This window comes from Lissotriton helveticus, chromosome 1_1 (genome assembly GCF_964261635.1).
Source record: "Lissotriton helveticus chromosome 1_1, aLisHel1.1, whole genome shotgun sequence".
NCBI lineage: Eukaryota > Metazoa > Chordata > Amphibia > Caudata > Salamandridae > Lissotriton > Lissotriton helveticus.
Window position 1 is genome coordinate 1,588,200,314 of NC_136057.1, and position 14,432 is coordinate 1,588,214,745.

At 45.8% G+C, this 14,432-nt stretch overlaps 1 protein-coding gene across 1 annotated transcript in view; it reads right to left on the reverse strand.

Moving 5' to 3' along the window:
• Positions 1-14,432, reverse strand: part of ITGB7 (integrin subunit beta 7) — an 887,312-nt gene that overhangs the window by 395,567 nt on the left and 477,313 nt on the right. Inside the window, exon 6 of the mRNA XM_078687492.1 lies at positions 261-502. Within this exon, the coding sequence (XP_078543618.1) occupies positions 261-502 (242 nt within the window). The remainder of the gene's footprint in view (positions 1-260; positions 503-14,432) is intronic.

Consider the following 14,432-nt stretch of genomic DNA (forward strand, 5'->3'; position numbering starts at 1 on the left):
TCACTGTACAAATGTCTGTCCATTTAAAGCATTGGACATGGTCAATTCCAACGACCAATCAGGAAGATCGATCATTCCTAATTTATGGAATGGAAGCGTCCTCTCTTTTAGTTAAACAGATCGCTTCTAAACCAGGGCTGCTCCAACCGAATGCACTGCAGTATTGTTAAACACTTCGCTGAATACCGGTTTAGAAGAGTAATTGCCTTCTGGAATGGATACTTCCTAATGTGTCAAAATGATATAGGAGTTGGTCTTACCGTACACACTGCTGCCTGCATGATGGCATCAAAACCACCTTCTGGTGAGTCCAGGTTCCCTGAAATATTTTGTTCACTGACTTTGATCTCAAATTCTGTCGCGTTGTCGGTGAGGGCCAGGACATGCTTGAAGCTGAAGGGCGGCTGGCACTGCTCCATTCGATCCGGGCAGGGATTCAAGAGCTTGGATTTCTTAGTACTGACAAAAGGAAGAACTGTCTTGTCCACAAAAGAGCCGAAACCTAGAGGCAGAGAAAAACAAAAAAGGTCAAGGATGGTTGGGAGAGATCATTGTTTGAAGCCCTACAGTATCTTGACTGGTTGCCTTTGTGAGTAATCAGAAAGGATGGCATACACCCATCTGCGTGTAACAATATGGCAACAGGCACCAGTTTTAAGGTTTGGTGCACTTAGGTAGGAGACTGACAGAACCTTTCAGAGTAGAGAATATAGGGTGAATAGCAACCAAGTGGGACTGGTTATTGGTCAGAAGATGAGAACGGCTATGGGGAAGATGGGAAAACTTTTGACATGGTCAAGTGTTGAATATTTCAAATTGTTTTAAATATACCTCGAGATATTGGTGACCCCATTAGACTCAATCAACACTTGGGATTTTTGCTAATGGCCTGCATCGGTAGTATCCATCCTCATCCAGCTACAGGTATCAACAATATTTGTCTGATACATTTTGCGTAACTGACTTTGGTGTCCCAGATAAGAGCTGTATCTCCTTTGCTGTTTCTACCATCTGAAACTTTGGAGACGTATTATACGATATGTTCTCATTGCTAATGCCTTTGGCCAGTATCGCTTGGATTTCAAGTACTAACATTTTATTCACAAAGGTGACCCTATTAAATCAATTTCTTGTTTACCATTTTGTTAGGCCTGGTCTTCGTGGTCTATGTGGCTTAAAGGGAGTTAGATAAACATTGCCACACGTATTGCCACTGTCCTTGGAAACACAGATGGCACTTACTGCTGTGAGGTCACCAAATTGTCAAGCACCCCCCCGTTAAGCTTTGATTTTTGGTCATAGCGTAGTTGTGGAGGTAATAATTACTCTTGGAGGGTGGTTTTTGGTAGAATTTTATTCAGGCAGCACAGGTATTGCTCGCAATATAATATCCAAGTAACGTTACTTTTAAAGTAAATTACATAAGAATGTTATCTATGCTGAGATAATTGATCAATATGTTAAAACGTTTTGCATTGCACTACTCCTACAGACATATCCAGTTCGTTGTAACTTTCCTGTGCTCTGAAGAGGTGTGCACACAGTTACATTTCTGACATGACTACAGCTAGGTGCAGCATCTTCTCTTAGGACAAAGGGTATGATGCACAATCGTCTTTGTGGCGCTCTTTTCCGGCATAACTGCAGTTGTCATGCATAGTCTGACACTATTGGTATTTCAATTGGCAAGTGGTGCTTTGTTGACCACATGATGTGGTACATCCCTTATTGGTGGTACCAGCATTTCTGATTCATACTGTTCAAGGAGCAGTCAGTGGCGGCTCCTCCATTAAGGCGGAGAAGCATCGCCCCACTGTTTTCAGCAGTGGAAATAAAGGAAAAAGAATAATAACTCATTCTTATCATCATTTTATTTGTTCCTATTTGCGGCAGCTTGGCAGGGCAGGACAGATCTGAGCACTCTGTAAAGTGTGCATTAATTTTTGGCTGACATCTCTGGCTGGCCAAACAGTCATGTGTACTTTGCATGTTCTCCACCCAGACTGCTTTACAGACTGAGTGGAGAACATACCCAGGCACCCATTCCCTGGCTGACCGCCGAACTATGGCGCTCAGACCAATAACATTGTTGCATTGCAGAATTCTGATTGGCTTAGGGGGGCCCTGGCGCTTCCTATTCTGGCTGGAGCAGATGGATGATGACAAGGGACAATGAGGTAAGATGCGTAGAGGACGTACGTTTTATTTTATTTTTCTTTATCCCCGGACCTCCCCCTCTGCCCTCCCCCTCACCACCCCCCATCAAGCCAGCCGCCACTGGGAGCAGTCCACTGATGAATCTGGGTTCGGAACTGAGCTCATTATTGCAGCACTGTTATAATGAAGACTCCAGGTGGCTAGATGTCTTTCTTGTCTGGCTTCCTGCTGCCTCTGGAGGGAATTGCCAGTGATGATCTGCACATTCTGGACAGTTGCAGGGACTTACAGTTTATGACAGCCCACCATTGAAGAATGAGTTTGACAATAGAATCATACACACTGTTTCCGTCTATGTGTTAATGTTTCTTCTCAAGCACACTGCTCGAGAGGAACATTTACACAGAAGCTCCAGATTTGAGCTGACTCTAAATGCACCATTGAAGAACAGTGCAAGGCTGGATCTCAAGCTTTGGCTTTAAAAACCAAGTTCACAGTATACCTCTTTCTTCAGCAGCATCAATGGTATCCTCATTCCTATGATTATAGATAGGGCTCCCGGTTTTATGGTATTTATTTTTTTAACATTTCCGTCTGTATTCATCCATATTTATTTTGTAACCATTTTATTGATTTTTATCCATTCATATTTTATGTTTTCAGAATAAATGGAGCCGTAAAACTGTATATTTCTGACTTTATTTAGCAGATATACATGCACTCATACTTTGATGTCTGTCACGTTTCAGCAAATTAAGCAGCCAAATATAACAAAACACTACATCGACAGGTAAATATTAGCATTATACACAAATAAATGTTAACACATGCCTGTATTTAAGGGTCTGATACCTTTTGGCCTAGCTAGCACTTTACAAAACTCAAAATATTAATAATGATAAGGGAATCGCATCCTGTTTTTAAATCCACATGGTGTCTATCTGCTTAGCAAGCCCTACAAGGAGTGTCACAAGAAGCACACATTTCTGTACTTTTCTGCTTTTAAAAATAAATACAGACAGAAAATCGATTGTTTTATCTGTAAAAATCAGTAAAAACGGAAAACTGGAGGCCTTAATTATAGATCTACCCCTCATAGGATAATGCCAAGGTTTTTATTCTGATCCTTTCTGTCCTCTGCATAGATTTGCAGAGTTCCTTGAATAAATGGTGCGATCGCCTGTACTACATGGATTAGCTTTTATCCAGTTTTGAGACACTTTGCCTGAATCCACCCTTCCCCTAAGATTCCAATTTTAGGGGCAAGCAATCCGAACAGAGGGCATTTTCCTTTCATGTGTGTCCCAGATTAGTGGCAATCAGCCTCAGGGAACCATCACTCTTGTTCGTGTATTATCATCCATGGGGAAACATCCTTAACATCGCGGGCAGTACACCGCGATGCTGTTACATCGCGGTCGTTACAACGACCGCGATGTAACCACGCTATGCCATTCCAACGCAAGTCTTTACATTGACTTGCGCTAGATGGCGTGCTCACATTACAAATAGTGTAGTTGACTATCCCAACACCTTCCCTACTGTTAAGTGGACTTAAGTTGGAATAGTAAATTACACTTTTATAATGTTAGCATGCCATCTATCGCAAGTCGATGTAAAGACTTGATTTGTAATGGCATTGCGTGGTTACATCGCGGTCGTTGTAACGACCGCGATGCAACGGAACGCGTTGTACTAACTCGCGTTGTCACATCATACATCCTCATCCATGCAACTCTCTGGCCTGGGACACTTTGCCTGAATCCACATTTCCCCTCAGATTCCAATTTTAGGGGCAACCAATCCGGACAGAGTAAATTTCTCTTTCATGTGTGTCCCAGATCAGTGGCAATCAGCCTCAGGGAACCATCACTCTTGTTTGTGTATTAGCATCCATGCAACTCTCTGGCCTGTCAGCTACTGTTAATCGGGTCTTCTTACACCACAACAGTAAAATAGGGTATGTGTGAGCTGGACATGGAGTCCATCTCCTTTGGGTACCATGTGCAGTCTTGGACATGCCTGTGGCCATCGTATTGTTCAGGTGTTGCTTTTGTCAGTCCACAGGTAGATTTAGAACTGGGGCCGCTTCCATCCTGTCGTGGCAAGGGACCGTCCGCCATAATAGCGGAGGTCCCGTGTGTCGAATTAGGATGCACCTGCCACAGTGGCGGGTGCATCCCGCATTTTTAACATTGCGGCGGGCGGTGCTGAAAGCACCGCCCGCCGCAATGCTAAAAATGCATGTTTTGCGTTTCAAAGTACAACATGGCAGGCAATGGGCGGTGCCTGCCATGTTGTACTTTGAAACGCAGGGGGGTACCATAGGTACCCCCCATGTGCACCCCCACCCCCACCTTCACCCTGGGGGCCCGCAACCGGGCCCCCAAAGCAAAGACCGTATGCCTTTCCGTGGTGACATTGCCGCCGCGGAAATGCATTCCCCAAAGCCCATCCTAATATGGCTGGCGGTGTCTGATAGACACCGCCACCATATTAGACCTTTTCCACCACGGTCGCAAGGCGACCGCGTCGTAAAAGCGGCGGACGGTCATCCCTTCCGCCGCGGACCCCCCAGCCATCCTAATGTGGCGGGGGGTCATTACAGTGAGGATGGCGGACGGATTGCCCCCACCGGGCTGGCGGTGGCTACCACCAGCCCGGCGGGGGCAATCCGTCCGCCATCCTAATCGGCCCCTTAGTTCGGTCCAGTGTAATAAAATATCTTGCATGTCTGCCAAGCCATACCCCTGTAAGAGGGCCTGCTTAAAAGAGCTGACGCCTATCATGAGACTGGTACTAGTTTCTTACGAGGATCGGCATGCAACTTGGCACTGTGATGAAGTCAATGCCAATGTGTTTGAGGCAATGTCCAGTGCAACACCCTTCATGGCGAAGGTAAGTATTTATTCCTTGGTGGTCAAAGTTGCATCCCAACCAAGACCGGTTTGGCCAGAGGGCCACATGTCCTCAAGCTAGTCAGCTATGGTTCCCATATCTGACATGAGTTTGACTATCATACCTCCTTGCTCCCAGACTATGCCCGTGAAGAGTACCAGTTTATGCTCAGCCTGGGCAAGGCAGCTGCAGAGCTGCAACTGATGATATTCTGGAACCTCAGTGACACAACCATTAGGACTGTGTACACGTTCTGTCCATGTAGCAGTTATTATGTCTCAAGTGCTCAAACCTGAACCTGGAGGCTCATGAGAAACGATCAGCATCCCTTTTGATGAGAAGAACATGTTCCATCTCATGACCGAAAAACTTCTCAAGCTTAACTAGATGTTCTGGGCCATGGCCACATTGAGTGCCATCAAAGTGGTAGCAGAAGGCCTTCCAATATTTTAAAGCTGAAGAGCTGTTATAACCCAAGATCCCTAATGTCTCTATCCTTCTTGCGAAGCAGACGGGTGAAGGGGAAATGCTTCTGGGGAAGAACAAGTTTGCTCCCACATCACAATCCATGATAGGAAGTCCCTAGGACTTCTTTGTGAACCCCTTGACCTCCTCTGCACCATCGCCCTTACCACCATTGGACAATGAGAGCTCTTGGCTCTGGAAATGTGTGGATCCTGTAAGTGCCACAGGGCTAGGCTATACACCTACGACAGCCGTCATCATTCAGGACACCAATCCCAGAGTGGTCACTCAAGGAACATTTAGAGGAGATAGAGGATTCTGAATTTAGGAATAGAGAAGCCCATCCAATCTTAGAAAGGAAGCCAGTAATACTAATCCTATAACTTCTTTTAATAGAAAAAGGAAAAGTGGTTCTACTCCCACCCAGGAGCTTTATGATTTAAGCCAGTTCCTCTGCTTCTTTACATTCTTAATACTACCTATGGCTCAGATCCTGGCAGCTGTGCACAGTGTCAAATAGATGCGCCTGTGGGACCTTAAGAGACAGCCATTGTCATATTCCCAGCCTGAAGCAACTATCTTCGGTTTGTGGTGGAAACCAACACTACCAATACAGCACACTGTTCAATCTCAGTGGCACTGATTGGATCTTGGACAAGATCCTGGCTCAGCAGAAGCTGTGCTTCAGCAGATCTTGCATTGCTACTCATAGCCACACCAGTGCCTCATTTAAGTGTCAACCAGGGAAGACACCAAATCTGGTGGAGACCAGTCATTGAAGCCCTCTATAAATTTGTGTTCCGAGTAAACACATTACATTCTCTCTGCTTCTCCCCTGAAGGGCTCATTTTTCATTGGTAATTTTGGACTCCAACTTGGCAAAGGCCTTACCTCCATCAGGACCATTACAGCCATCAGCCAAGTAGTGGAACTCTTCTTGACCACAACAAAGTGTCAGCTTGGTGGTTTCTGATGTTTCCAAGATATTAACTGCCCTTCCTCCACATAATACTCAATGGCAAGTCCTATGTGTATGCTAACCTTTTGCACTTTACAGACCCCTGGAACCAGCTGGGAGAAAAGCAGTTTAACCATGTCTTATTCCACCAACCCTTGGTTCAAAATCTGGAATGGTGAAGGCAGTCTCCCAACGTCAAAAAAGAGATGCTTTTCAATGTCTCCTTTTCACAGCATGCTGTCAGAATAACTCCAATTACATTTGGGCACATAATGGAATGAGCTCCTCAACAGTGCCTTGTGAGATAAATCACATAATGTGCTGGAAAAGCAGGTCATCTTCTTGGCTTTGGGATCTGCCTTCTTGTTCTGGCATCCTGGATGGTGATGGTCCACACATACACCACCACAGCCCTCATCTGCATTAGAAAAAATGGGCACCCTCTTACCACAGCTCTTACCACAGGTTGACTGAAGCTCTGTTGAAGTGGGCCTTACTCTAGGGCTTGTTCTATTTTTCTCCCAACAATGGAGGGATCAAGAACACCAGTGATGACAGATAGTGCAGGCATCGCTACTAATCACACAAATTTGACCTTCTCCAAGAAGTCCTCAACCCATATTCGAGGCTTGGGTTGGCCTTTCTATAAATGTCTTTGCGACTGACCAAATCAGCAAATTCAAGTGGTTTACCTCTTGGGTGAACAGGGGACTAGGTTCCTTAGTAAATTGCCTGATGAAGGACTTGTCGAGAACATTTATATGCACTTTTCTCTTGACATCTCTGATTCTGAAGGTTCTCCAGAAGATCAGGGAGAGCCTTTTGCCACAGAGTGGAGATGTCTTGTCCATGGAGGGAACAAGAGTGTTCCACTCCTCTCTCCAACCGCGCATCTTAAACTCATGGTTTCAGAGGAACTGAACATAACTCACCTAGGTCTTCCCTGAAAGAAATAAAAGTTTGTTTTGGTTGCCGTCAAAAAGAGCAACGAGCACAGATTCTTTCTGGACACTGCAGAGGATTCCGCTCCCGTGTTCAATGAATTATGTATTGTCTGTTATTCATCACCTTGCAGAAACAAGAATGCAGATTGACACCTCCAAGACACAATTCACGCTTATAGAAGCCTACATGAACGGCCTGGAGAGACTGTTACCACAACAAATAAGGCAGTTAAAAGATGCCCAATAGGGCTCATGCATTTATTTCTTCCGGTGCGGGATGCTCCCACATTCTTGGGCCGTTTGTGGTTGTCACATGCTAATGACAAACCTTTGGATTCAATGCCATTCTGTGAATTGGGGCTTCTCTCTTGCAATACAGCTTTAATGGTGGTCATAACATCAGCCAGGAATATAGGTGATCTTCATGTCTTTTGTGCCTCGGAACTCAAGGACAGTCTGGTTGTCAGAAGCCATCCCTCCTTCATTCCGAAAGTATTCCTGGATATCCACCTGTTTGAAAAAATTGTTCTGCTGACTTTTTTTCCTGCCCCCCATGCTACTTCGGTTGAGGAGACACTGTATTTTCAGCACAAGGTGGGACCTGAACTTTTATTTGGATAGAACCAAGAATTTCTAATCCCCAGAAGAGATGTTAGTGACCTTTGGGGGTAATAATTCCAGTAAAGCAGCTTCTTAGGGCAGCATTTGCAGAGGGATTATATCTTGCAACACCTATGAGTACACTGCATGGAGCTCACCTTTTTTATGTGAAGGCACGCTACACCTGAGCTAAGATGGGGACAGTAAGATTCTCCAGGCAATTATTAATCGGAGACATCTGACAGCCAGCTACATGGACTCTTCTAAAGCCATTTTGCAATTACCAGGCTCTTTAGAATTGTTTCTAGAAAATCAGAGCAATGCAAAGTTTGACAAGGATGTCCTCCTTTACTCGTTTGCTAACTCTAAGCTGTCCAATGCTGTCTTCTTTAGCTTCCTTCTTTTTCTTTCACCAATTCGCTACAATTTACCTATGTACTGAAAAGGGAATCAGCCAAGAAGTAACAGGATACATTTACTTTTCATGATGGCTTTCTTATTTTTAGTCGGGAGACTATTTTCTATTATCAATGCCTTCCCACCGACCTCTCTACGATGAATCTGAATTCACAAAGTTAATTGTTCCTCTTTTGAATTGAAAGGAACACATAGTGACGGGGTTGTTGTCAGTAGGAAGTGTGTTACAAGGTTGTATTAAACACCTTATTAGAGCAGTTTCTTGTCTTACCATTAGATGGCTGGGATACTCACAAGGTGGTAATTGGAAAGAGCCTGTAAGAAATTAGGTTATTAGTTGTGGAGGATGTGAAGCCTGAGCAAATAATAGGTCCACAATTTCCCCTTACTGGGAACCATACACCCCACTCGCTTGACTCTCTTAGGGTAATGTAGCAGAGCACTCTAAGGCCTAATCGGGGGAGGTGGTGTTGCCTGGCACACAATATTAACACTCAATAAATGATTGTCCAGCCTGTCATTTTTTGTAGACAAGTCCATTCATAACACACGATAACTATTAAATACTGTGCATGAATTTACAAATATACAGGCAGATTGAAATACCTTTGTTGACATTCTGAAATCACGTTTGACCCGTAGTGGGTGATTACCCTCAAAACCAAAGTACCCCCCCACCTATAACAGACAGAACATCACAATGCATAGGGGGGAAATCACTTTAAATAAAGCAGGCCTATTGGCTTTGTCATGAGTCTCCACATCAATTTTTAAAGCAAGCCTATTAGCTTTGTCAAGAAGTCACCACACTAAAATACCTTTAACCACATGTTAAAATAAGCACATCATCAATGACAGTGCGGGTTATGTTTTCTTATAATTTCAGTTTTTTCTGCTTTGTATATTGTTTATGTTAAACGTCAACACAATATACCTTGTGTAATAAGTGGCAGGCTGTCTCTGGGTTACAGAGCTCTGCATTGTTTGTGACAATTGAAGAAATAAATTGTTGTTAAAAAAATAACATAAGCACATCATATGCTGAAATCAATAACCAGGTTGAAATGCACTTATTATTGTCAATAAAGCACTGCAAGGTTTATCACAAATCACTGTTAAAATCAGCATAATGTGTCTGAGTCTTTCTAACCACTTTAAGCTGCATAATATGTAGCCTTAGAAAAAACCACTAGAGAGTGTTGCACTCCCAGGCTGTAGAACAAAAGTCCCAGGCTTTTGAATGTTTGAAAATAAAGAAAAAGGCAGAATAAAAGTAATCCTCAGGTCATGCATTCTATTTTGTTAGAAAAACAACAATTGATGGACAGAATGCAGAACAATGTTACACATTCACCCCAGTACAGAGATCTGGGCCTTAATCCATCGTTTATTTGCTCCCCGTGCCATTTGCTTGTTTCTGGTTCAGGGAAGACCTGGCTTGGCAGTTCGGGCTGGACTGTTCCCATGAGGCACAGGGTCAAGACTGATTTGCATATAGCTAGTTTTAAACTGAGGTGGCGAAGTGAGCTAAAGAATGATGATGGATTCAACCCAGATCTGTGACTGGGGGTGAGTGTCTGAAAAGTTTCAGCGCTCCGTCCATCATCTCCCCGTGTTTGCTTTGTTTGCCCTAAGTTGGCAGGGTTTGCCCAGACATGGGTCCCTTGTTCACTTTGCCACTGGATTCAAGCTTGCCTGGCTGATGATGGGTGTTACCCCGAAACCGCTCCCAGGATGCTTGTTTCCGGTTCAGGGAAGACCTGGCTTGGCAGTTCAAACTGGACTGTTCCCATGAGGCACTGGGTCAAGACTGATTTGCATATAGCTAGGTCAGAACTGAGGTGGCGTAGTGAGCGAAAGAATGATGATGGATTCAACCCAGATCTGTGACCGGGAGTGAGTGTCTGAAAAGTTTCAGCGCTCCGTCCATCATTTCCTTGTGTTTGTTCTATTTTGTAGGAGACATAGGATTACTTTTTCAAAGTTAGTGAAGTGGGGCTACTGTGCTCCTGCAACTACCCCATCATCCTAAATCATGTCAGTAGTGTCCCTGTCCTCCAGGGGCAACCACAAAGCACAATTCCTTATGCCAAATAAGACCCTCAGGGCATTAGGAGGCGCTCCCTCGATGGCGCTTGAATATTATAAAAGTGGCTTCTGCAGCAGTCCTTCTCAGATGAACGGCCTTACACCATGCATCTCCTTTTGTTTATTTTTATTATTCCTGTGTGCTCAAGCCCACTGGGCACCCAGGTGCATATAGGGTGGTGGGGGCAGTGTGGGGAGTCCATTCCCAGTTGCCCAGCAGGCTCCCCAAGCCCAGCTTCTCCCCAAGCCCAGCTTCTATGCTGCATGGGGGTTGTCACAAGTCAGGCAGTAGCAACCTTCCTTTGCTTGACTGGTAGAGCAGCTTGTTTTTGCACCTCTTCTCCCCAAGACACAGGCCCTGAGGCAGAGGGGGTCAGAGCATCGCTTTCACGGTTGAGACCACTAACGGGAGCAGAGTGATGAGTGGCATGGAACCCCCAATGGTTGCCTCTTCATCCTGGAGATGGGCCACTCGGAACAACAATGCTTTCACTGGCCTGGGGTACTGGGTCCCAGGGTCAAATAAGAGTCTGAATAGGGAGAATCCATGCATGTCTATCTCCCCAATAATACATTATTTTGATAAAGACTTCTAGCTGCAGATTCCTCATCTTTTGATATTCCCCAGGTGGCAGACTGAACCAGGAAACATTTTCGGAGTACCTTGGCATGCTGGAAGGTGGCACCATGCGGTTCCAATCTGTCGGCAATCCACTTCTGAAGTAACGTACTGTGCGTATGAAGGCACCACTCCCAAGCACTGACATCAGTTACTTTATTTCCATACTCCTAGACCTGGATCCTGAGCTTCTTTTATCTCTCAGAAACTATTTTTTCACAGATATTTCTCCTAAATTTCCAACAGTGTGTTAAGGATTTCACCTCTTAAGACTTCTCACCTCTTTAAGCCCTGCAATGACTGTTGCAAGCAGATGTCTGTGACAGATCGTCACCCGGTTTGCCTCTGGTGTCTGAGGTTGAGCCACAACTCCAAAACCTGTGGAACTGCACGTCGATTAACCCGAAGGCCATTAGGGAACACGAGGCGAAAGTTTACTTTGCCAAGCACAAGATTAACGCAGCACCAGGACCACTTCACAGACCCTCCGGGATTTTGCAAAAAAATCACAAAATTGGGACTTTTGTAAAAATCCAGTGATTTGTTTTTACAAAAGTCTCCTCAAAATTGTCAAACTGTGTTAAAATCACCTTTTATTCACCTGCCCTGCAGTGTTGGGGCAGTAAAAGGTGGGTGGGCAGGAGGGAGGTGTTTTCATTTTCCCTCATGCTGTGCGTGGGGACAAGTTCCTGGAGGTAGAGACAGCCTCCAAGAAGAAAGGAAAACAAGCCTGCACTCACCCTTCCTCTGTTACCATTTTTCAGGCCCCCACCCCAACTGCATCTCCAGTTTTCTCTTTCCTGACATCAGGGCACAAGTCCTAAAAAAAGAAGTAGGGGGACGCTGACGTAACGACAGGAAGTGACGTCACAAAAGGTAACTTGCATTATCAGACTCATTGACTCCCCTCGCTCACCCCTTAGCAAATGGAGCCACACATTCACTCTTAGGCCTCTCTGGGGCGAGATCTCGCCCCAGAGAGGCCAAAGAGTGAATGTGTGGCTCCATTTGCTCCAGTTATCGAGCTCCCGGTTAAATAAGTGGGGGGACGCTGTCCACCCGCGTGGTACCCCGACTCGAGCCCTGCCTGACATCCCTTGTCACCTTTTCCTAGAACGCCTGCCCCTGCCCTCCTTGCATCAGCCTCATGCTCCAGCTGTTTGGTTCTCTACCAACCTCCTCTGGTACACATTAGGGCTCCATGGAGCCGAGAGACCACCTGGATTACAGTCAGCGGGTTTGCCCTTGGCACCAAGTGGATCCTCTGTGCTGCTTCCACTTTTGGCTCCAGCACTGACACCTCCGATCGTGATCAGGATAATGAGTTCGCTCACCCCTTTGCTGACGCCTGTGCTTAATTTGAGACAATGGCACTTATTTTCCTGCTTCATATATTTACTGAGCGTAAGAGAGGGAAATTACACAGATCGGACAGATGGAGAAAGAGAAATACAGAAAAATCATCACGAAAGGAGAAAGCAGGAGAGAGGAGTGACTTAAGTCCTGCAGCTGGGCCAGACTGCTTCTGTGCTTTTCCTACCTTTTAATGAGGCCTTGAATGATACTCTATTAGGGGCTAGGGGCTTGGGCTAAGCCTTTTACCGACCCTCTGGTTAACCAGCAAATTGCCAGATGATATCATCCTTCTCCAGGTTACCAGCCTTTTTATGGCAGCACCTTTCTCCTGGGTGAAAGCCTCCACTAACCAGACCAAAGCCAACAATTTCCCAACCACTCCCCCTGACAGGGGCATCAAAGCAGGTGGAGACATTCAGTCAACACCTCTTCTCAACGGGAAACATCCTTTACAACGCAACTTTTACCACGCAGTGCCTTTACGACGCAACTTTTACCACGCAAACCATTACAACGCATTGCGCTGGGAGGCGCTCTAGGATAGGGAATAGGTTTAATTTACTATCCAACACCTTCCCTACTATCCACGGGGACTGGAGTTGGAATAGTAAATTAAACTATTCACTATCCAGCGCCCCAAAGCACTATGCGTTGTAAAGGCATGCGTTGTAAGAACAGCGTTGTAAAGGCATGCGATGTAAAAGCATGCATTGTAATGTCATACATCCCTTCTCAACAGTCAGTTTGGCCCTACGGTCCATTAATACTTCCTGCTTATTAGGCCGCTACATTTATGCCATCTGGGACTTACCCTGTTCTGTCACAGGCCATTTAAGATGGTTGCGATGCGATGCGGCCACGTTCACAATTCATTGTGACTTGGGCACCTCGGATTCCGTCAGATGGGCTATAGACACCAGTGCTGCCATTTGTTGCAGTGCGTAGCTAGGTTTAACTGCACCTTAGGTGATGTCCAGACCTTCCTGATGCTGTTCGATGGGCCTCGCCTGTATGGGAACAAGGCTGACTCAGCCCTTGAACATTTTAAAGAGCAGAGGGCTACCGGTTGATCTCTGGGCCTTTCCATCCAGCCTCGCCTGCAACACTTCCAATGTTCCTTTCATGCCTGCTAGCATATCCCGCCCCAACATGTAACCCAACAGTTGTGCGGGAGAAGCAGCTCAGCCCACCACCGTTCTCCTCCCCCCCCCCCTGCAACCCCACCTGCAAATACCCTTCCTTTAGTGTACCCTTACAGGGTCTCATCAAGCAGGTAGGAGGTAGAATAAACTGATTCTATCTGGGCTGGCAAGCAATGACATAGGATTTTCCTTTCATCTCCGCTGCACCTTCCGCTGTCTACCAACCGAATGACGAAGGACTATTTCACCATTTTGGGCAAAGGGGCTACTGAGAGGGTGCCAGCACCAGAACAAGGAAGTGGTTGTTATTCTCAGTATTTTCTGATTCCCAAGAAGAATGGGGATCTTGAGCCAATTCTAGATCTGCAGCCTCTCAATTTCTTCCTTCACAAGAAGAAATTCAAAATGCTCACCCTTGTCCAAGACTTGTCTGCCCACGACCCTGGAGACTTGATGTTGGTGCTGAACCTGCACAATGCCTATTTCCATACACCTGTCCTGCAGGGTCATCTGCTCTACCTTTGGTCCATGATGGGGTAGGAGCACTTTCAGTTTGCTGTGGTCCCCTTTGGTCTCACCAGCATCCTTCGGGTGTTCACATAGGTGATGGCGGTGGTGGCAGGGCACCTTTGGGGGTCATGGGTGCCAGTCTTTCCTCTACCTCGACGACTGCCTGTTGAAGGCGGGCTAACTCCAGGCAGTCGTCAACCACCTCCAGACTACAGCAAACTCCCTGTCATCTTTGTGGTGCGCTATCAACATGCTGACGTCCCACCTGACTCCATTTC